Here is a 21,726-nt window from a genome sequence, read left to right on the forward strand (position 1 = left end):
CACACCGGGTATTTTCAAGCACCGTGTCTCTGCCTGGAAAGACTTTGCTTTCTACAAAAGCACTCAGACTTCTCTAAGCGACTGCTTCAATTCCTTCTACTAGCTTTCTCTGACCATCCCCTCAACCGGGTCACCGCAGCATTCTGGTCATACCTCTATTAAAACCCCAATCACACCGTACGTACAAGTTTTTCTCTTTTACTAGGATGTGAGTGCCTGGAAGCCAGCGGCCCACGATTCATTGACGTTCGCGCCCCAAATCCGTGGCCCGGCATCTAAACACAGGCATTCGCTACGTGTGTGCGGAAGTCAATCTCCCCACCTTACGCAAACCTAGGCTAAACTACCTACTCGACCTTAGATGTGGGACTGAGACAGCAACGCAGACGAGTCAAAACAAGTGGACTCTGGGCGAGAAGAAAGCACACTCCAGCACCACGGCGAGCAAACGCTACCGGACGGGGTTCCGCCTCCGTAACTCCGTTTCAGCGGCTCCAGTTCCAACTCTCGCGAGATTCGGCCTGAGCGCCAGCCCATAAGCCCCAGAGACACGCAGCTCGGTTTCCGCGGGATTCTCGCGGTAGCGCGACACGCCAGGAGGAGCACTTCCGGCGCTGCGCCCAGGAAGCGGAAGTGAGGCTTCCAGGCTGAGAGTGTCGGTGTGTTCCTCGGCTGTCCTGAAATCTAGGAAAGTCGTTTTCGTTTCACTTTCCCTGGCTTTCGAGCGCTTCCCCCCTGGCGGGTGGGAGTGCAGAGACTGAAGCGCAAGATGAGCACCATGTTCGCAGACACGCTGCTCATCGTGTTTATCTCCGTGTGTACGGCTCTGCTCGCCGAGGGTGAGAGCGGCTGCTTCTCTGACGTTTGATCAGTCCCCGAGGGAAGGATCCTAGGCCGTGGGTCCCTCGAGCCTAGGGAGAGGTCGCGAGCCTTGGCGGGGGTGGGAGTGTGTTTCATCTCCATTCCAAGGAATCTACCTCCAGGAGCGGGAGGGGTAGTGTGGAATCGATTGCCGAGGTTTCTTCGGTCTAGGGGAGGTTTCACTTGCGTGTTTGTGAAGACACCTTCGTATCGTGTCACAGTTTTGGTTGAAAATTCAGTTGTCTTAACGTTTGAAAAAAGTTAACTGTTGGTGAATACAAAGCAAAAAATTGAAATCCATTCTTATCCAACGGTAACCACTAATAAAGGCTGTTGTGACCGTTCCAAACATTTCACTATTAGCATGCTGCTTTTAATGTTTTAGGTATAACCTGGGTCCTGGTTTACAGGACAGACAAGTACAAGAGACTGAAGGCAGAAGTGGAAAAACAGAGTAAAAAATGTGAGTATGGGGCTTCCCTGGTGGCGCAGTGGTTGAGAGTCCGCCTGCCGATGCAGGGGACACGGGTTCGTGCCCCGGTCTGGGAAGATCCCACATGCCGCGGAGCGGCTGGGCCCGTGAGCCATGGCCGCTGGGCCTGCACGTCCGGAGCCTGTGCTCCGCTACGGGAGAGGCCACAACAGTGAGAGACCCGCGTACCGCAAAGAAAAAAAAAAAAAATGTGAGTATGGCAACATCCTTTAAAAACAGTTTCAATACATCAGGCTCACTGAGTGCATGTTCACAGTACATATTTTAGGAGCATCAACTGATGTAAAAACTTCATAGGAATACAAAGGTGAATCTGACTAGAATTGAAGTCTGTTTAGAAATATAAGATTTTCTTTTTTTTAAAGAAAACTTTTAAAAATAAATTTATTTATTTATTTTATTTTTGGCTGCATTGGGTCTTCGTTGCTGCGTGCAGGCTTTCTCTAGTTGCGGTGAGCGGGGACTACTCTTCGTTGCGGTGTGTAGGCTTCTCATTGTGGTGGCTTCTTGTTGTGGAGCACGGGCTCTAGGCACACAGGCTTCAGTAGCTGTGGCACGCAGGCTCAGTAGTTGTGGCTTGCGGGCTCTAGAGCACAGGCTCAGTAGTTGTGGCACACGGGCTTAGTTGCTCTGCGGCATGTGGGATCTTCCCGGACCAGGGCTTGAACCCGTGTCCCCTGCATTGGCAGGTGGAGTTTTAACCACTGCGCCACCAGGGAAGTCCCCAAATATAAGACTTTTATGCAGAATACGTAATACAAACCTCAGTGGAGTAACTGACAAGAGAGGTACTTATTATGTGCTGTGGTGGTTCTAAAGAAGAGACCCCATTCAGTTGTGAGGGGCCATGGAAGCCTTTGTGATGCAAATAGCCTTGCAGTCCTTCATGCGTAGTTAGAATTTGGACAGAGGATGAGATGAGGAAGGAGTTCCAGACAAAGGAAATAGCATATGTGCAAAAAGGGAAATTTTAACTAGTAAGGTGTGTTTGGAGAACAGCAGGTCATAATGATTGGTGTCAAGGTAAGTGGTGTCTTCAGGGATAAGCCAACTTTCATTTGGGTCTGATGGTTGAAGGAGTATTTGAGGAAAAGTTTAAGAACAAGTTGAGTTTGTTGTTTTTGAAATAAGACAAGAATTCCACAGGATACAGCTGAGGGAGCTGCTATAGGTATAATGTGAATGGTTCCTTACAAGCTTGATTTGGTTTTCAGTCTCCTTTTCTGCCTTATAAAGATTAACTCTAACTTTCACATCTTAAAATTCTTGTGACTTTCTGTATTCTATGACTTTTCTGTATGTCTTCATAAGAGTTTGAAGTTTTCTTTTTTACAACATCCCATTTCTAATATCCACATAGTAACAATTTGTGGTCAGTTGTGTAAAATTATTCTCCTTTTCTAGAAAAGGAGATTGAGACTCAGAAAGGTTAAATGATGTATTAATGTCTCAGAGCAAACAAAGAATTAGAAACCAAATTCAGGCCTTTTAAATTACGGTTTACTGTTCCTTCATTTATTCAGTGTTGTTAATGCACCTCAACATATTTAAAACCAAACTCATTATCTTTACCTTCACACATGTGATCCTTTTCCAGTATTACCCTATTCGGTGAATGGTACTTCCTTGCTTCCAATGGTGCAAGCCAGAAACCTTACTATACTTTCTTCATTTGGCTTTCAGGACACCACACTCTCTTGGGTTTGCACTTACCTTGTCAATTGGTCGTTCTTTTGCAGTTTCCTTTTTGGTTCCTCTTCTTGACCTCCTGTTGTTGGGAGTGACTCAAAATTTATTTTTTTTCCTCTATACTCCCTTAATGAACTCATTTATGTGCTCTATTTGCCAGTGACCCCCAAATTTATATCCTTAGCCCTCTCTACTAATGCAAGATTCAGATATCCAACTATCAACTTGTTAATTCCACTGGAATGTCTAATGTATATCTCAAACCCAACCTGTCCAAATTGAACACTGTTTCTCACTTCCAAGCCTGCTACATTAGTAGCCGTCACAGTGTCTTGGTCAGTGGTAATCCTGTCCTTGTGTAGGACATAAGGACATAATCCTTGTGTAGTTATCTTTGACTCTTCTCTCACAGCCCACATCCAGTACTGTTGGGCTGCCTTCAAATATATCCAGAATCTGCCCACTTTACATCACCTCCACTGCTAACTACCATAGTCCAAACCACCATCATCCTTTGCATGAATTATTGTGATAGCCTCCAGTAAGTGGTCTTGTTTCCCTGTAACCTGTTCCCAAGATAGCAGCCAGAATAATCTTTTTAAAAGTATATCGGGGCTCCCCTGGTGGCGCAGTGGTTGAGAGTCCGCCTGCCAATGCAGGGGACACGGGTTCGTGCCCCGGTCCGGGAAGATCCCACATGCCGCAGAGCAGCTGGGCCCGTGAGCCATGGCCGCTGAGCCTGCGTGTCCAGAGCCTGTGCTCCGCAACGGGAGAGGCCACAACAGTGAGAGGCCTGCATACCGCAAAAAAAAAAAAAAAAAAAAGTATATCAGATCATGTCCCTTCTCTGCTCATAACTCTTTGATGGTGTCCCATTTTGATTTGGAGGAAAAGCTAAAGTTTTTACAGTGGCCTACAGGGGTCCCCTGTTATGGCTCTGATCTTCTTTCCCTCTCATTCACTCTGCTCCACCCTCACTGACCTGTTTGCTGGTCAGCCTCGCTCCTGTGCTGGGACCTATCTAATGGCTGTTCCCTCTGCCTAGAATGTTCTTCTCTGTGATATCTGTCTACCTAACCCTTGTATCTTCTTCAAATCTTTGTTCACAGCTCACCTCAGTGAGTCTTAACTTGACCACCCTATTTAAAACTGCAGTCAGCCTACCTCCTGTACCACTGCCGCTCCTCATCTTCCTTATCCTGCTGTTTTGTTTTGTTTTCATTCATCTGCTACAATGAACACTTCACTAGGGCAGGGCTCTTTTTTTTTTTTTATCATTGTTGTTTACTGATGTATCCCATGCACCTAGAAAAGTGGCTGGCACATGGGAAATGTCTAATAAATATTTGTTGATTCAAATACTTCCTTCTGTCACCCTGTATGTGCAGTCCACTCTCAACCCCTGATCCTGTTGTCCTGAAGAGTTTTCAGTCTTTCCACATCTCTTCATTTCCACCACCATCACTTAGCCTAAACTTCTATCACATTTCATTTGATTTACTGTGATAGACGCCTCATTGCTCCACCTGCAGCCACTCAAATTTATTCTGTTCAGTAACACCTGGAGTAGTTTTTCAAAACACAAATCTGATTGTGTTATTTGCCCTTCTTAAAACACTCAATTTCTTCCCATTGCTTTGAGGACAAAGGTGTGTCCTACAAGGTCTAGCGTGGTCGGGTACCTCCCTCTCTCCCTCTCCGACCACATCTGCGTCATGTTTTTCCCTCCTTTCTATTCTCTAGCCATCCTCTGAACCAATCTTGCTTTTTCCTACTATGGAGCTGGGCTTTTGTATCTACTTTTTCCTCTGTCTGGAATAATTTTCCCTTCTCATTTGTCTAATAAACTCCTAGTCATTCTTCAGATCTCAAAGCCTTATTTAGTCTCCCCAGCAGGATCAAATCTTTGGATCATGGACCTTAATTTATCCAGATACTTCTCCTTAGAGAACTTATCATAATTACAATTTTTTCTATGTATGATTATTATTCAAATAATGTCCTCTCCCCAACTGAACTGTAATTTCTATGAGGGCAAAGGCCCTTGTGTCTCTAGCACTTAACACAGGTCCTGGCACAGATTCACTACTTGATAAAAGCATGTTGAAAAGCTTAAAGAATAAATGATCTCTATAACATAACATCACATGTATTCTTTGTGAGGAATTGTTCTGCTATGATCATAAACTAGTTAGCCAGCATGCAGAGGCATCCAAAGACAAATTTCTTCATATCACATGTATCATGGAGTAGTCTTATGAAATACAAAACACCTTTAGTTTCGAATTTGTTTTGATTAATATTCTCATACCTTAAATACTTACATGAATTTGCTCTGTAGATTTTGGGCTTCCTTAGTATCCACAACTAATTGCCTTGTCTCTAGTTATCTGTATTATAGAAGTTAAGTCTCCTTCACCTGACACCTAAATTCAAAGTAATAGTTGCCAGGCAAAGCTTCCATGGTTGTATTTTTTAATATAATTGACTAATGTGCTTGCTTTGAAGATAAGTATGAGGTAGGTTGGTGATGATTGGAATGTCTCATGGCATTTCTTATGGTCTTAAGTCCTCTATTTCAGGTAATCTATCAAAACTCAGTGAACATACACAGACATAGAAAACAGATTTATGATTATCAAAAGGGAAGGGTCGGGGAGGGATAAATTAGGAGTTTGGGATTAGAAGATACAAACTACTATACATAAAATACATAAACAGCGAGGTACTACTGTATAGCACAGGGAACTATATTCAATAGCTTGTAGTAAACTATAATGGAGAAGAATCTGCAAACGAACTTATGTATATATGTATAACTGAATCACTTTGCTGTACACCAGAAATTCACACAACATTGTAAATCAACTATACTTCAATTAAAAAAAAAAACCACAAGAACTCAGTGAGCATGTATTATTTTCATTTATATGATCAGTTGACACGTATGATTGCTTGCTCGCTGTAGAGGTCACCATGATGAGTGCAGTACGCAACGAACGGGCATAGATACTGTCTTCTAGATATTTGTAATCAAATGGATAACTATTATTTAGCATGGGATATTTAATAGGAAGAAATAAGGTAAATTCCCTCTTTGAACAAACGTCTTAATTGCAAACATAATCCCTTCTGACATTCTGTGTTCAAAATTTCGTATGGATCCAGGCAAGAAAAGTTTGTAGGGACCAAATTTATAGATGGCCCATGGGAATTCCCTGGTGGTCCAGTGGTTAGGACTCCACGCTTCCACTGCAGGGGGCACGGGTTCAATCCCTGGTTGGGGAGCTAAGATCCCGCAAGCTGTGCAGTGTGACCAAAGAAAAAAACAAAAAAAAAAAAAAGAGAGAGAGATGGCCCAGGCATAGAACTTGTACATAACTATGATTAACATGTTAAAGGATCTAGTGGAAAATGTAGACAATATGCATGAACAGATGGGGATTTTCAGAAGACGGAAACTATAAAAAAGTGTCACGTGGAAATGACAGAAATAAAAACATATCAGACATAAAGGATCCTTTGAGGAAATTATCCGATATGCAAGGCCTTAAAAAATTTTATCTCAGCCAACTATTGGAAAATACACTACACCAAGACAAATGAGTAAACCAAAAAAAAAAGGAAGATATGAACTCCAGGAAACAAGAGCTCCAACACAGGACTCAGGTGAAGGGAATCGCCCGGACGATGATGAAGGCAGATTTAGATCTGACATTCTTAGGAATGTCAGCTGTGCACCAGGCTGAGCTTGTAAGAGGGTGCTAGGAGAAACTTCTTCAGGAAAATCTATAATGCCTAATGATCTGACTTTGTACAGGAAAGATTTAGACAGCTAACTAAGAATTTGGGGCTGAATTAGTGATAAGTACGGAGACGACCAAACAAATTTTAAAATGCCATAAATCTAGGAAAAACTTGCAGGAAGTTAAATAGTTTGCTACATAAATTACCTGTGAACAGTATTTTCGTGATCATAATTTTGTAAATGTTGAACTCACATTTAACCAAAATTACAACTATAACAATGGATTTTATGATGTAACTAGCTTATTTCAAGATATAGGGGTTAAAAGAAAAAAAAAAAAACTTTATGGGAGTTCCTTGGTGGTCTAGTGGTTAGGATTCGGTGCTTTCACTGTCATGGCCTGGGTTCAGTCCCTGGTCGGGTAACTGAGATCCCACAAGCCACCGGTGCTACCAAAAAAAAAAGGATATAGGGGTAAATATCAAAATAATCAGCTAAAAGAGGTAAAAGTGGTTGCTCTTTGAAATGAAGGAAATAGGGAGTGGGGGTAAGCATAAGACCATCGCTTATCTTTAAAACTGACTCTTTAAAATAAATGAGTGTTTTACTTTGGTTATTTTTTTTTTTAACTATTTTGTATTGGAGTATAGTTGATTAACAACATTATGTTACTTTCAGGTGTACAGCAAAGTGTTTCAGTCATACATATACACGTATCTGTTCTTTAACATGTTTTCCAGTGACAACTCTCATTGGATGATCACCAACTTGTAGACTATTAAAATAGTTACTACCTGATATTTTAAACTTATATAAAAGTCTAATCTATTCACAACTTCAGGCAAACAAAAATTCTTTATGAGTATAAATAAGCAGGCAGCCGCAGTTGAAAAAGTAGAAATTTTCTGTCTATTGAAACAATTTTGAATCAATCAGTACATTTTGGACTTTGATAGCTAATAATGAATTTAAGGTGACTAAAGTGTATTTTCACACATTTCAGTGAACAAACCAATCAATAGTAATAAACCAAACTGAAAGGAAGCCTTGCTATTTCATCTACTCTTTGTTCTGTAATAAAGCGATGGGAAGCACAGGCTCAAAATGTAAAAGAATAAAATGAAATGAAAAAATTAAAATAATTAAAACCTCAAAAAAATTTGTAGGGTTTTTGAGGAATACAAAGAAATATAAATATATTTGAATCAGAATTAGGTGTAGATTTCGTATCTTGAGCAGATCTGATCAGAGGCATTATTTGGAGAATACTGGTGTTACCTACAAAGCTGTCCTATTGTGGTGGGGCCTTTGACAAAAGATGCTTTCATAAAGGTACCAAGCTGTTTGATTTAGGTGGTCACTAGACTTATGAGTGTGCTCTAAATGTCAGTAAGTCTTTTTTCGTTGTGTCACTTTAATAATGTAGACCAATGAAAGAACACTTCAGTAAATGAGAAAGATTTAAAGTACTATATGTAATTGGATTCTTGTAACAAAATTATTTATTTGAGAACATTTATTAAGTACAAATTATTGTAAAATATGAAGTATTTCTTTAGCTTACAGTGCAACAGGATAAAGCTTTTAGAGTAATTTATAAACTGTTTGACAACTCTAATTCAGAACGCAGCAATACCAGGTCATGGGCAAAAAATATGTTTCATAGTAGACGTCTTTTATTTTTGTCAACTCCGATATCTCCATTTCTTTTCTTTCTTTTTCTTTTTTAGAGGAGGATCTCCCTTTATTTTTTAAAATAAATTAATTAATTAATTTATTTTTGGCTGCCTTGGGTCTTCATTGCTGTGTGCGGGCTTTCTCTAGTTGCTGCGAGCAGGGGCTACTCTTAGTTGCGGTGCGCGTGCTTCTCATTGCGGTGGCTTCTCTTGTTGCAGAGCACGGGCTCTAGGTATGTGGGCTTCAGTAGTTGTGGCACGTGGGCTCAGTAGTTGTGGCTCGCGGGCTCTAGAGCGCAGTCTCGGTGGTTGTGGCGCACGGGCTTAGTTGCCCTGCAGCATGTGGGATCTTCCCGGACCAGGGCTCGAACCCATGTCCCCTGCATTGGCAGGCGGATTCTTAACCACTGCGCCACCAGGGAAGTCCAGTATCTCCATTTCTTGTTATGGGGTGAGGTTCTGGTGAATAAATATCAGCAAAAAGAGTTTCTTTGCAACTTCATGAGGTTAAAAAACCATTAGGTTAATTTATATTATCCCTAGAAAAGATTTATCTAGTCTTAATCCAGTGTGCTAGAAGATCAGGTTAATGTTCATTGTATTATCTTATGTTTCTATTCTCTAGCCTTCTGACTTTTTTTTTCCCCCCTTGTTTTTTATTCAGTCATGGTTAAATGCCAAGTAGCTGTGTTATAGTCCTTCTGAGGTGGGAAAGATATTTTTTGTTTCTTTGGTTAATAATAATGATAAAGAATAAAGCATCAATGTTTCTGTCCATTTTGTCTTTTAAAATGTTATTTCTGTAACATCTTGTAGAATTTGACTTAATTTCCTTTTATGATCTCATACCAGTAGTTCATTCTAAATCTCTGTCTTGGGACTTCCCTGGTGGTCCAGTGGTTAAGACTCCAAGCTCCCACTGCAGGGCACATGGGTTAGATCCCTGATCAGGGAACTATGATCCTACATGCCACCTGGTGCGGCCAAACAAACAAAAAAATCCCTCTTTTTTCCCCCTATATATGTCATGTTTTATCTTTTTATCTACCTAGAACAGTACCTGTCGCTTAGACACCCAATTCACACACACACATTTTATTATAGTCAGAACTTTACCATTTTATTTTAGTCAGAACTTTACCATTTTATTTGTAATAGTGGAGTTAAATTGAATTTTATATCTCTTTGATAAAGGAGTAACACCAATTTTCCTTTTAGAATTCAGCGTACTTAATATACTAAGGGAAAGATTCCTACCTGCTAATTCTCTTTAATGCAGCTTTTAGAAATAATACATGTACTGTACTATTTGCTAGTAAAGGAAGTATACTAAGATAATATAAGAAACAGATAATGTAAATAGAGTAAAGGTAATTTTTGGTGTATCTATTGCTAGTCCATTCATAGGTGATTAAAGATAGTAAATATTAAATATAAATACATTAACACTATTCTTCTTCAAAAGCTTACTGTTACTTTATTGTCATATTAATTGAAAAGCCTCAAAAAAATTTAGTCGTAGCTTTTTTGGCTCTCCTGATCTTCCTACCCTGTGCATGTGTTGCCATTTTTCTATACTATAATTGTTACTTGATTATGTGCCCTCACTAAATTGCTTTTTAGAGGGCAAGGATCATGTTTATCTTTTTATTTACCTAGAATGGTGCCTGTTAACTTAGGCAGCCAATAACTGAATGAATGAATGCCCACCTTCTATGGTGAATATGAGAATGGCACTACAATTAATCACCTGAGAGCAGAATTTTAAAATTGTGCTTAGACTCTACCTAAGGCAATCACCCACAGCTAATGGTCTGAAAATCATCTCAGTTTTGATTATGACTTTGTGTTTATAAAGTCCTTTATGGGTATTTAATTAATGATGCTTACAATATTGCTGTTTTATTTTTAGAATATTGTGTCTACCTTTTACTGTCAGCAGGTGTGGGAGCATACCAGTTAACCATGACCGTAATCAAAGGCAGCATGTAACTTTCTTGTAAGCTTCTTTCATTGGTTCAGCTGTGATAAAACATCCTTTGTTTCTTTTGTGTAATGCATAATTAATTTTTACTGTGTTACTATGTTGTTTACAGTGGAAAAGAAGAAGGAAACAATAACGGAGTCAGCTGGTCGACAACAAAAAAAGAAAATAGGTAAGATGAGTTATTGGTATACAAAATATTGAAGTTTCTTGGAAGAAATAAATTCTTAGATAATGAAAATGTAATAAAGTATTTAGTAGTGGTAACTTATGTTTGTATAGTTTTATGGTCTACAAAGCACTTGCATATGTTATCTTACTTGATTCTCTCTCTTGTTTTTGCTCTTAGGTTTGAAATTTCAGTTTAGTGAAATGGTGTTGACAGTCATGGCTTTTGAACTTGGCTGAAGGTTCTTGGCATAGTTTGTAAAAGGGTATTGTTTTTCTTATCTGAGATGATTATTTCCAGTTAAGTCTGAGTTACTTGTATTTATTGTTGCCATAACTTCCTTACTGAGAATTGACTGGTGATGGAGATCTACCAAGATGTAGGAAATTTTCTGCTGAGTAATTTTACCTAGTCTGCAAAATAATTATATGTTTTTGGTTTTCCAGTGTAATTTAGAATTTAATACAGAATGTAGTTCAGTTCCAAAAAGACAATTTATAAGTGACTGCCTGTGATTTGTATTTATACTTTATGATGCTTCCTGATTCTACAGTCAGAACAAAATGGTTGTGAAATTGTGTATTTGGCTCAGAAACTATGTCTCTGTGCCTAGGTCACTGCTGTTAAATCCTGGGAGATTACTCTACCAGGCTAGACTATACAAGTGTTCTGTTCTGGTTAAAGCTTTTCAGTTTAGTGTAGGGGTATCAGATGTGTTCTAAATGGCCTATTCATTTAGTTCCATGGCAAGATGCTACTGTACATCTGCTCTGTATGTGTCAGTCACTCTGGTGGGCATTGGAGAAACAAAGTAGGAAAAAATTCTGTCTTTTAAGACAGGGGTCCCCAACCCCTGGACCACGGACCATTATGGGGCCACACAGCAGGAGGTGAGTGGTGGGTGGGTGAGGGAGCGAAGCTTCATCTACCGCTCCCCATAACTCCTCATCGTATGCACTACCACCTGAACCATCCCCACACACACACACCCGCCCTCCTCGTCTGTGGAAAAATTGTCTTCCACGAGACGGGTCCCTGGTGCCCAAAAGGTTGGGGACTGCTGTTTTAAGAGGTCTAAAGAGGAAAAACAGATCAATGCAGTGTAATACTTACTTTTTAGAGAGATATTCTGAGTGTCATAAAAGTAAAGATGAAAGGATATCCAAACCAATCTAGAGGATCAGGTTTTCTTTAAGAGATAATGCTTAAGCTGAATCTTGAAGCTTTAGTGTGCATTAACTAAGTAAAAATATAAATAAATAAAATACTGGTCAGTTGAGTTCTTACCATCTGCAACACCCTGAAGTAAGCACTTGACATTTTTTAATTCTCTTAACAATGGTATGTGGTAGTGAACAGTGTTACCTCAATTTTAGAGATGAGAAAATTGAGGTTTAAGTAACTTGCTCTTGGTCATTCAGTGGTATGATGGATTAAGTCAGTGGTAGAGAAGGGGTTTGAACCTAGTCATTCATAACATTAAGAATCTGCAGCTTTTTAAAATAAATTTATTTATTCATTTATGTTTGGCTGCTGTGGGTCTTCGTTGCTGCGCATGGGCTTTCTCTAGTTGCAGCGAGCAGGGGCTACCCTTCTTTGCAGTGCGCGGGCTTCTCACTGCGGTGGCTTCTCTTGTTGTGGAGCACGGCTCTAGGCACATGGGTTCAGTGGCTTGCAGGCTCTAGAGCACAGGCTCAGTAGTTGTGGCACACGGGCTTAGTTGCTCCACAGCATCTGGGATCTTCCCAGACCAGGGCTCGAACCCGTGTCCCCTGCATTGGCAGGCAGATTCTTCACCACTGCGCCACCAAGGAAGTCCCAAGAATCTGCATTTTTAAGCCTTGTATATTCTCGGTAGAAGGATAGGCATATACAAAAGCATAGAGTGATCAAATAGCAAGGTATATACCTGGAACTATAAATAGTTTAGTATAACAACTAAAAAAGAAGGTATGTGTAAAGTACAAGCAGACAAGCCTAGAGAAATAAGTAGGGCCTAAACTAAGGTAAGGAGGTTAACGTATGCAGAAGTCTTCCCGTAACCATTAAGGGATTTAAACAGATTTGAAATCAGATTTTAAGGAAGACAACTCTGGCAATAGTTTGGAGGATAAATCAGAGAGGGGATCATTCTGGAGGCAGGGAAGTTATGAGGCTTTTTAAGTATCCTAGGCATGCAAATGGCAAGAACCTGAACCTAGGCATTGACAATGGGAATGGTGCAGATTCAATGGATATAGAGGAAGTAGATGTAACAGGACTTGAAGGCCTTTTTTTTTTCTTTCTTAGTTTTATTTATTTATTTGGCTGCATTGGGTCTTCATTGCTGCACACAGGCTTTCTGTAGCTGCGGCGAGCGGGAGCTACTCTTCATTGCGGTGCGTGGCCTTCACATTGCTTTGGCTTCTCTTCGTTGCGGAGCACAGGCTCTAGGTGCGGGGGCTTCAGTAGTTGTGGCACGTAGGCTCAGTAGTTGTGGCTCGTGGGCTCTAGAGCACAGGCTCAGTAGTTGTGGCACATGGGCCTAGTTGCTCCATAGCATGTGGGATCATCCCGGACCAGGGATTGAACCCGAGTCCCCTGCATTGGCAGGCAGATTCTTAACCACTGTGCCACCAAGGAAGTCCCAGGACTTGCAGACTTTTTAGATGTAGGGTATGTAGAGACGAATGAGTCTGGGAAACAGCCCAGATTTCTGATTAGGAGAGGAGATATCAGAGAAGTTGCAGATTGGGATGAGGAAGAGGAGAGGATGATTTCAGGTTTGAACATGTTAGATTTGCAGTGTCTGTGTGACAATAGGGCGGAAATACTTGGTACACTGTTGGATGTATGGTTTGGAGCTGACAGATAAAGGCTACAAATAGAATTTAGAATCATATGATTATAAATTATAATTGAGTCCACAAAGTAAATGAAATCACACAGGGAGACCATATAAAGTAAGAAAAGCTAAGAGCTAAGGATGGAGAGAGTCTTGAGACATAGAAATTTAAGGGGTACAAGAAGAAGTGGAGCTTGAAAAGGTATTGCCAGAGAAGTTGGAAAGGAGTTGTGTCACGGAAGTTGAGGGGAGAGTTTCAGAGGACAGGAAGGGTTAGAGGTTGGGTATTAAATATCTAAGAGGCAAAACAGAGATAATTAGTGATTTAGGAAGAATAATTTCTGTGGCATGATAAGGGATAGAAGCCAGATTGTATAGATTAGGGAGATAATGCATGGTGAAGAAGTAAAGACATTGAACATGGGTAATTCTTTGGAGTAGCTTTGCTATAAAGGATAGGCAAGATATAAAAATGGAAGGCACATTACCCACTACCCTTAAAATTGACAGCACAAACTATCTATACTCAAATTATTTTACCATGGAATGCTACCTTAAATTGTTTGCTCACCAAAATGTCATCAGAAGGTAAAAGAAATAATATTTATGAAGAGTTGCTTGTCAAAATCTAATAGGAGTTCCAAGACATAATATTTGTTAGGAGTTGCTTGAAGGACAAACATCCTATCCATTCTGTAGATTTATAAATTTTACTCCTAAATTAAACCAGACTATCAGAAATCTGTAAACCTAAACTTGTATATAGTTTTGGACTTTATAAAATTGCTTCTACTCTATTTCTCCTTGACATTTGCACTATTAGACATGTCATGAAAAACTCAGCCAGATAAAATTTACTGTAGTTGCTATGGACTATTTTTGAGAACATTATCTACAACATTGCACGATACCCCTTTGACGAGAAATTATGGAAACTTTCTAGTAGTTTTCAGTGTCAAGACAAGCAGTGATTCTCATAAATAATTGATTTATTTTTTATCTTATTGACCCTGTGCTTGAACTGATGGTTTTTCCCTCCACTTTGAGACTGGCTGCTAATAAGCATAGAGTCAGATTTGCTATTCATCTCCAGCAACTTTATAAGACCAGTTAAATGTATTTTTGTATACTGACCCTATCTACAATTTTGTTATTATGCAACCCTTACTTTCCCTTTGCTCAGATTTCCCACTTGGGTTTCTTTAAAATAAAATATATATATATATATATATATATATATATATATATATATATGACTTCCCTGGTGGCACAGAGGTTAAGAATCCACCTGCCAATGCAGGGGACACGGGTACAAGCCCTGATCCAGGAAGATCCCACATGCTGCGGAGCAGCTAAGCCTGTGCGCCACAACTACTGAGCCTGTGCTCTAGAGCCCGCGAGCCACAGCTACTGAAGCCCGCATACCTAGAGCCCGTGCTCCACAAGAGAAGCCACCGCAATGAGAAGCCCGTGCACCGCAACAAAGAGTAGCCCCTGCTCGCCACAACTAGAGAAAGCCCGCAAGCAGCAACGAAAACCCAATGCAGCCAAAAATAAATAAATAAATTTATTTTTTAAAAAGCAAACATATATATACAGTAATGGGGAGACTATAAAGAATGATATTGCTGCATTGAAAGAAGGGAGTTTTTAGTAAGAGGGATGTGGTCAGCAATATTCAGTGTTTTAGAGAAGGAAAATGTCATTGATATCACTAGGTGAAGCTCTTAGAGATAATGGTCTTGGATAGAGACCTTAATTTGAAACTGAGGTGTCGGAAGATTTTATGTTTCCCATTCTTAATTTCAGGAGCAGATGTTTTGGTTATTTTACGTTTCCGTCTCATAAAAGAGAAACTACTTTTGATGTATGAATTTTATTTAGATCTTTCGGCTGCAGTCAAGTTACCTCAAGTAATGAGGAATTTAAGGATATATGTGATCCAGAACTCAGGAAAAGCTGAACTAATTGGTTACAGGAAGGCAGGAACTGTGTTAAAGCAATTCCTGCAGGCAGAGCAAGCCCTGGGATAAAGCCAGACATTGGACTCCACTATTAATTTTTAGTACTTCTCTCTCTTCTGTTGTTCAACTTCCCCACTTTCTCTGCAGTGCTTCCCTAGCATTTAATTTTTGCCTGTGTCTAACTTTGGCTTGTCTCCTGTGGTTCTTTCTATATCGGTATTACTCATAATGTGCTCTCTAGACCACCTATATCAGTATTGCTTGAGATACTTGTTACAAATGAAGGGTTCTGAGTCTTACTCCCAGGCTTTACTGAATCAGCATTTCTGGACATGGGACACAGGAGCCTGCTTTTTTAACAAGCTTCCCAGATAATTTTTAGACGAACTAAAGTTCAAGAGCCAGTTCTACCTTACTATTTTGCTGTTTCTGCTCCCACAGTTAAATGGTTTACTTTCCCAATATTTTCCGGTTTAAATTCCTGCAAGAAGGAATCCAACTAGCTCAGCTCATCTTTTTATGCCGTAGGTCATGGGTAAGCCTATGGATTGGCCTCCTTTTTGGTCAGTAGTGGCAGGGCAGGGGATATTAGGAATCTTCATAAGGTTGAACCTCAACAGAGACTATGATGAGAGGGAGATATTCCCCAGAAGGTGGCCAGAGAAGGGAGAGCAGGCATTCTGAAGCTTTGCTGAATGGGGTGTGTATCTCCTTTCTTGGTGACTTGGAAATATGGGAGGACATTTTTGAAATTTATTTGGGGCCCTGAATTAATATATTTATTCTAGATGTTTATCTATGCTATTTGGATTTTCTATAAAAGAAGGCTGTATCAGGCATTTCATTTAAATTTTGCTTCTCCCAATCTACATGAAATTTTAAAGGCATGTTATTAATTGGTCTTCCATTCAAGACAACTCAGAATATAGAAATGTCATGGCATACCTAACTCTTTTAATCTATAGAGAAGCATCTGCTATTTTGATCATCTCTTCCTTATTTGAAAATGTTCCCCATTTCCCAAACTGTCGGTTTGATCAGACTACTCAGTTGCCCCGTGAGTACTTTAATTGATTTATATTCTTTGACAGAAAAGTCACTGCTTATTTATTTTTTATTTTTTTTATTTTTTTGGCTGCATTGGATCTTTGTTGCTGTGCGTGGGCTTTCTCTAGTTGTGGCAAGCAGGGGCTACTCTTCGTTGCAGTGCGTGGGCTTCTCATTGCGGTGGCTTCTCCTGTTGTGGAGCACGGGCTCTAGGTGCGCAGGCTTCAGTAGTTGTGGCACATCTGCTCAGTAGTTGTGGCTTGCGGGCTTTAGAGTGCAGGCTCAGTAGTTGTGGCGCCCGGGATTAGTTGCTCTGCGTCATGTGGGATCTTCCTGGATCAGGGCTCAAACCCATGTCCCCTGCATTGGCAGGCAGATTCTTAACCACTGTGCCACCAGGGAAGACCCGTCACTGGTTATTGACTAAGGTAAACGATGACGTGTTCCTTTCTTAGTTAAATTATATTATCTTATTGTACAAAGTCTAATGCTGTCAAATAAAAATGTGTGATAGATTGGCTTGAGTTCATTCTTTGGTCAGAATGGATGTCATCGTTGCTACTAGTGTATTCCAATAGCTACAAGAAATGTAGATTCTTTTTAATTGGAGTATTCCCTTTTAGAATTTTAATGTTTCCTTTTGTCTATCATCTTGGACAATAAATCATCCTAGAATATAAATATATCTCCTTTATACTTCCAGTTTTTTCTCTCCATGAAATTTCCTCAAATTTCATAGAGGGTGTATTCCAAAAGTTCCGTAGTAAAAGGGTGTATAGAATTCCTTTCAAATGGAGGAATTGAGGTATGATTCTCCTCTGTATTAAATCCTGAGGTTCTGAATGGCATAAAGAATAGTTCACACAGGACAAGTGAACACTGAATGACATAGAATATTTATTTCCAGCACTCGGCTTGGAACCTTTAAATTTTAGATCTTCAGGGGAGGTGTAGAAGGTTTTAGACATAGTTTTCTCCCTTCTTATGTCAACATAACAGTTGAAAGGTAGGTTGGGAAGTACAACCATCTTGGAAGCCTTGGGCTTCTAGATGTTGAGTTTTCTCAAAGGAGAAAACTAAGGGTGAGTGAACCTTAGGAGGAGGTTCACTAGCTATACTTTTTTTTTTTTTTTTTTTTTTTGCGGTACGCGGGCCTCTCACTGTTGTGGCCTCTCCCGTTGCGGAGCACAGGCTCCGGACGCGCAGGCTCAGCGCCCATGGCTCACGGGCCTAGCCACTCCTCGGCATGTGGGATCTTCCTGGACCGGGGCACGAACCCATGTCCCCTGCATTGGCAGGTGGACTCTCAACTATTGCGCCACCAGGGAAGCCCTAGCTATACTTCTTTTAAGTAACACACCACCAAGCTTAAAATAACATTAGACTGAGACAGTGACTTCCCTACCTTATTGGGGCCAAGAAACAACTTTTTGAGAGGAGTTATGCTAGTTAACTGACAACAGTTAAGGGCTAAGTTACACACAGAGCAATAGAGAACCAGTCAATCACTTTTACTTATTTCAGTATACTCTTAACTATTTGGGGTACTAGAAGTTAAGAGTTAACTAGCTAGCTTTTATTGCATCATCTCAGCCAAAACTGTTCTCATAATTACATGAAGCATTATGCTCAAATATTTGATTGCTGCTAATAAACAATATAAATCATCATTTCAAAATAAATTGTTTGCACTTATTTTTACTTACTAATGTGACTTTCCCAGAAATTATTCACTTGAGGAAACAAAGTTTCTTGATAAGGGAAAAGCAGGTTGTTTAAAAAAAGATACTTTTTTCAATACAGTTTATTAGAAGTTGGATTATTCTTATAAAACCATGTATTACATGGTGGTTATATTGACAGACCTGTCTTCATAAGCTTATGTAACCCATAATGTAATGTAAAACTTTATTTTTAGGGACAATAGTTGGTTTTGTTCCTCTTTTGTATTGCTGGTAATTAAAAGCAAAATTGGTTAGGAAATAACATTTAAAATTTACTTAAATCATTGAGGCTTAAAGAAAAGTAGATTTGATTACAGTATGAGAGATAGAAACTCTAAAAGGATGTTTTAAGTACTTTTAAGGACTTGAATGTTTCATTTCTCATTGTGTCTAACAGAATATCCTTGTAAAACTTGAATCTTACATTTTAAAATAATGAGAATGAATAGAATAAATCTTTGCCTAGCAGTTTTGTTAGAGTCAGGGTTTGGTAGTCATAATGGAAGAGAGATAGAGAAGGAGTTTAATACTTTTCTAAGACCGGAAAGAAAATAAAGAGGGTAAAAGAGAACGTGGGTATTGAGAGAGAGAGAGAGAGAGAGATTAGGCGGATCTGAGATACAATTAACTGAGCTGGGAATGGAGAAAACTGAAAATGGAAAAACTTTAGATTAGGCATTGGGGTTACTGGGGAGAGGGGAGGTATATAAACCTAACTGTGGCTTTTTGGAGATATTTACAAATTTATTGTTCGTAACTTGGGGAGTACCTGAAATTGCTTCCCTATTGGTAACATTTCTATTAGATAAGGTTTGCTGTTTCCCACATGGGCATTTCTGGATTTCTGAAAACTCTTTCATTGTCTAGGACTTTAAATGTTATAGTGCTTGTAGTGTTTATGCTTCTTGAGGCATCTTAGCATTTCCTACCAACTAAGCACATCAAGGTCATAAGAAACTTGTCTCTGTTTCTTTTATCCCCTCCAAAACCAGATGAATGTTAACTTATTTCTGAATTATTTGAAACCAACAAAACCTACTTTATTTGTATATGGTGGGCACCTAAAAACAATTTGAGTTGAAAAGTCTTCAGGAACCAAGCACAGTAGTGTTGGGATATATCATAAACCTGTACTGCTATATTCTTCTTGAGCCATGTATACATACAGTCTACCTTGACACTACATATGGTTAGAGCTTCTGTTTGGACATAATTGAAAAAAGTGGAATAGAACTTCATAAAAACTGTGTCACTTTAGTGTCCTCTCAGCCTTTCAGGCTTTAAGTGCCTCTTCAGCCTACCAGCTTTATCAAAGACTCCTGTCCCAGAAAAGGGATTTTTGGTGTAGGGTATCTTCAGATCAGCTTTTATTATATTGCTGATTCATTAAGCAATATTGAGCATATACTACAATACTGAACAACTAACTACTTGCCAATTACTGAGGATACAAAGATGAAGAAGTCCTCGTTCTCTAGGAGCCTGCCATCTAGTTGCATTGTTAAGTACATAAACAGATCATTATAACAAAATGTATAAACTCGGTGAGTATAATGATAGAGATGTGCTTGGAATATTCTGGAAGCATAAAGAAAGGACTTCTAATCCATTGTCTAAGACTGCATTGTCCAGTACAGCAGCCTGTAGCTACATTTGACTGTTCAGATTTTAAATTAATTAAAATTATTAAGAAATGAAGTTGAAATTTTAGTTCCTCAATCATACTGGTCACATTTCATTGCTCAGTAGCTACATGTAGCTAGTGACTACTGTATTGACAGCACAGATGTAGGATATTTTCATAATTGTAGAAAGCTTTTTAGAATAGTATTGTTTAAGGAATCAAGATTGTCAAAAGGAGGTGACACAAGAGCTGAGGCTTAAAAGTTGAGTACAGGCTAGCCAGGAAAGGGTTTGATGGGGTAGGATAAAACAGTCTCGGTGGAAGTAGGGTAGCCAACCATCCCAATTTGTCTAGTCCGAGGAGTTTGTTGGGATGTGAGATTTTCAGAGCTAAAACTGGAACAGTCCAGGGAAAACTGGGACACTTGGTCACCGAAGGTAGAAGAGACTTTATGAACAAACACACTGAATCAAGAGAAAAGCATCATATATACAGGAACTTAAAGTTGTTTGGTATTGTAAGAACATAAAAATTAATGGGAGTGGTTGGAAATGTGGCTGCAGAAGTAAGCAGGGGCCACATGCAGGACTTGCAGGTGATAGTGAAACATGATCTTGGGACTTCCCTGGCAGTTCAGTAGTTAAGGCTCCACGCTTCCACTGCAGGGGGTGCGTCCGATCCCTCATGGGGGAACTAAGATCCCACATGCTGCGTGGCGTGGCCAAAAAAAAAGAAACATGATCTTGTAGGGATGAAAAGCCATGGAAGGATTTTAAGCTGGGGAGTATCAAGATTTTGTTCAGTTTTGCCTTTTAAGTAGATCTGACTGCATTTATGTGGAAGATGGATTTGAGGGAACAAGTTTGGAGGCAGATCTGTTAGGAGACTTGAAAGTAATATAGGTAAGAGATGTTAGAAATCCTAACTAAGGAAGTATAGTAAGGAGGAGGGGAAGAGGTAGATTTCATAAGTATTTATGAGGTATAATTAATAGGACTTGGTGTTTGATTGAAGATAGAGTAGGGAGTCAAGGATGTGCCAAGGTTTCTAGCATAGATGCTTTTCTATACCTTTCTTTTCATGTCTCAGTGGTAGTCCTTTTCCCCCTCCACTTGGTTTTACGCCTGTTTACCTTCTAGTCATCCCAATCTTCAAACACCCAATTTTGAAGAGTCTTATTACATTTTAAGAGGGCTGCTCAGGTAGAAGAGCTCTAGCCCCCGAGATACACCCTAGTTCCACCCCATTTTGTTCATTTTCTTCCATATATCTTCATAATCCCCACTTTCTCCTGCCTGTATCCTTTCCTCCCAGGGAAAACAAACTGGATAGGAACGATTTAGGACAAGGAAGCATATATTCGTCTCACCATACATTGTTTGGAAACTACACTCCAGTCTGCGGTTCCTATAGGCCTGTTCTTCCTTCCTTTCCTTTAACTGCCTGAACTTGCAGCCCTCACACCAGTTTCATATATTCCGATTGTATATTTTTTATTTTAGAGGGTATTATATTTTAATTTCAAAATCTTCCTGTGAGGGTGAGGATTTGTGTGTGTTTTGTTCATTCATTTATCCCTAGTGCTCAGAAAAGTGCTCAGCATTTAGTAGGTAATCAATAAGTACTTGTTGAGTGAATTGATCCTGGTGATAAAAATGCATAATCAAAGAAAGCAGTAGCATAGTATATATAGAGATCATTGGGTTGGGAGTTGGGAAACTTGGATTCTCGTCCTGGCTTTGGCATAAAATACCTGTGTGGTCTCTGAGAAGTCACTTCTCCTTTGCTGGGCCTCAGTTTCTTCGTAAGTACAATAAAGTCCCTTACGTTGATGGAATACAGTAAATAAGGTCATTAATGTACAACTGAGACTTCTTTAGCGGTTTAGGTTCTGTGTATATAACAATTTTCTTGAAATATATG

General features: G+C 39.7%; 1 protein-coding gene across 3 annotated transcripts in view; it reads left to right on the plus strand.

Annotated features, from left to right (window-relative positions):
* Positions 1–568: 568 nt before the first annotated feature.
* Positions 569–21,726, plus strand: part of TMCO1 (transmembrane and coiled-coil domains 1) — a 46,612-nt gene continuing 25,454 nt past the window's right edge. The window contains exons 1-3 of one of the 3 annotated variants that reach the window (XM_004282049.4): positions 569–839; positions 1,247–1,324; positions 10,564–10,623. In XM_004282049.4, the coding sequence (XP_004282097.1) occupies positions 770–839; positions 1,247–1,324; positions 10,564–10,623 (208 nt within the window). In that variant the 5' untranslated portion in view covers positions 569–769. Of the gene's footprint in view, positions 840–1,246; positions 1,325–1,370; positions 1,545–10,563; positions 10,624–21,726 lie in introns of those variants that run through there. The other 2 variants (XM_033409779.2, XM_049705549.1) reach the window with 2 other exon arrangements.

This window comes from Orcinus orca, chromosome 1, assembly GCF_937001465.1.
Source record: "Orcinus orca chromosome 1, mOrcOrc1.1, whole genome shotgun sequence".
Taxonomy (NCBI): Eukaryota; Metazoa; Chordata; class Mammalia; order Artiodactyla; family Delphinidae; genus Orcinus; species Orcinus orca.